The sequence below is a fragment of the Embiotoca jacksoni genome, unplaced genomic scaffold, assembly GCF_022577435.1.
Source record: "Embiotoca jacksoni isolate LCO1_2020_lvr unplaced genomic scaffold, fEmbJac1.0.p SCAF_1, whole genome shotgun sequence".
Classification (NCBI taxonomy): domain Eukaryota; kingdom Metazoa; phylum Chordata; class Actinopteri; family Embiotocidae; genus Embiotoca; species Embiotoca jacksoni.
Genome location: NW_027185229.1, coordinates 935,471 through 937,500, shown reverse-complemented (window position 1 = coordinate 937,500; position 2,030 = coordinate 935,471). Strand labels below are relative to the sequence as shown.

General features: G+C 48.8%; 1 protein-coding gene across 1 annotated transcript in view; it reads right to left on the bottom strand.

Moving 5' to 3' along the window:
- The window catches only part of nuak2 (NUAK family, SNF1-like kinase, 2), an 8,391-nt gene extending 6,361 nt beyond the window's left edge, over nucleotides 1–2,030 (bottom strand). Inside the window, exon 1 of the mRNA XM_069153407.1 lies at nucleotides 1,643–2,030. Coding sequence (XP_069009508.1) covers nucleotides 1,643–1,867 — 225 coding nt within the window. The 5' untranslated portion in view covers nucleotides 1,868–2,030. The remainder of the gene's footprint in view (nucleotides 1–1,642) is intronic.

The window sequence follows — 2,030 nt, the reverse complement described above, 5'->3', positions numbered from 1 at the left end:
ATTCGAGGCTACAGCGGCAGGGAGGCGAGTGAGGCAGCAGCTCTTCATATCAGTCTCCTGCCATGACTCACCGTCTGCCTGCAGGTCGAACCACAGACTGAACTCAGCATGAGTTCACACCCCGGGAGCTTATCTGTGTGTGTGTGTGTGTGTGTGTGTGTGTGTGAGTGGTGTGTGTGTGTGTGTGTGTGTGTGTGTGTGTGTGTGTGTGTGTGTGTGTGTGTGTGTGTGTGTGTGTCTGAGAGAAATCTTCAACATTTCACACAGAGTCTCTGTAAACACTGAAACCACATTTCTGCACCTGGAAACACTGAACTGTAAAAATCCACCAGCGTCACCGAAGATGAAATAAAGATGAATTCTTTCAAATGTGTTGAACCGCACTAAAAGTTCTTACTTCTTTTCTAACTAGATATTTACATGCAGCAGGCTCCTGTTGGCCAACGTCAGTAATCTGAGACGCGTTTCAAAAGAAGAGGAACTACGCAGCTCCATGTCCGACCTGACGGAGAATATTCAACACAAATAACACTAAATACTTCAAACTACATCCGTAACATTAATATAACAACAAAATATTACGGCTCTGAGCTGCATGTGTCGCCCCCTACAGGCTGACTGAGTCACACACTAAGCTGAACTTTAATTTTGGAAGATATGACTTGTTTTTTTTTTACAAAGTGTTTAGATTAAACTGCAGGGCGATGAGAGTAACTCACCTGACAGGAAGTTTTTTTGTTTCTGTGATTTGGAATTTTTACAAACTAAAAAATATTGATGAGTTTTTAAAGTAGAATATAATCTAACACGTTAATAACTGGCACCAACTTTCTGAATCCTGCTGCAACCCAGTCCAGGTACTGAACATGGATCCACATTAACACACACACACACACACACACACACACACACACACACACACACACACACACCTGAATGGATTATATAATGGAGCGTGTGCATTGTGCTGATGGGAGCAGCTGCAGCAACGTGAAACGCAGGATGAAGCTTTGTGTCGTCACGTCAACACGCAGGCAGGTGACAGAAAAACATGTCTGGTTGGAATTTCCACTTCAGCCTTTAAGAGGAACTTGTTTTTATGTCTTTGTGAGGAACAAGGACAGCAGGTTGTCTCCTTCCTCCCCCTTCCTCCTCAGTCCATCCACCTCCTCCCTTCCTCCTCCCTTCCTCCTCAGTCCATCCACCTCCTCCCTTCCTCCTCATGTGTGTCCAACTAATGTAAAACTTCCTGTTTCTGTCGGATGACCTGCAGAAATCTTGTCTCATTGTAAAACATCAAATGTGTGCTGGAGCCAAATGATCCACTGATCCCAGATTATTACCAATCCAGGATTATTACCAATCCAGGATTATTACCAATCCAGGATTATTACCAAGCCATTCAGGAAGCAGCTGAGTCAGCGATCACTCACACAATAAGCAGCCTGTCAATCACACGTATTCACGCTCTTAATCTGACACGTTATTTCCCTGTAAAGTGTTTTTCTACCGGAGAGCAGACCGGCTGCTATAAATAGACCTCCGTCTCCCGACAACAGGTGGCGGCAGGAGAGCAGAGCTCCACCTGACCTGACACCGCCCGCCGATGTGATCAGTACCAGAAGGTGGACTCGGTCCTTACCGGTCTGCCGGACCTTTCCTTGGCCTTCTTCACCTTCCCGTAGGTGCCCTTGCCCAGAGTCTCCAGGAAGTCGTAGCGGTGCTTCAGGTTGTGTTTGTGGTGGTGTCTCTTCACGGCCTGCTTCTTCACGGCCACCTGGGCCGGAGCTTTCCCCGCGGGAGGGTGTTCAGCGGGCGAACCGGCCCCGCTGCCCGAGGAGCGGTGAGCACCGAGAGGACCGTCCATACCGACGCAGCGTCCGGGTCTCGGTGTTCGTTACTGTCGGTGGCAGCTGGTCCCGGTAACAGTCATTCCTCCAGAAGTCCTCAGCACCGCTCAGCTCGACGAAACCGAAACATGAAGCTGCTGACCGGGAGCGTGTCAGCTGTCTGACCCTCCGGCGGCAGGT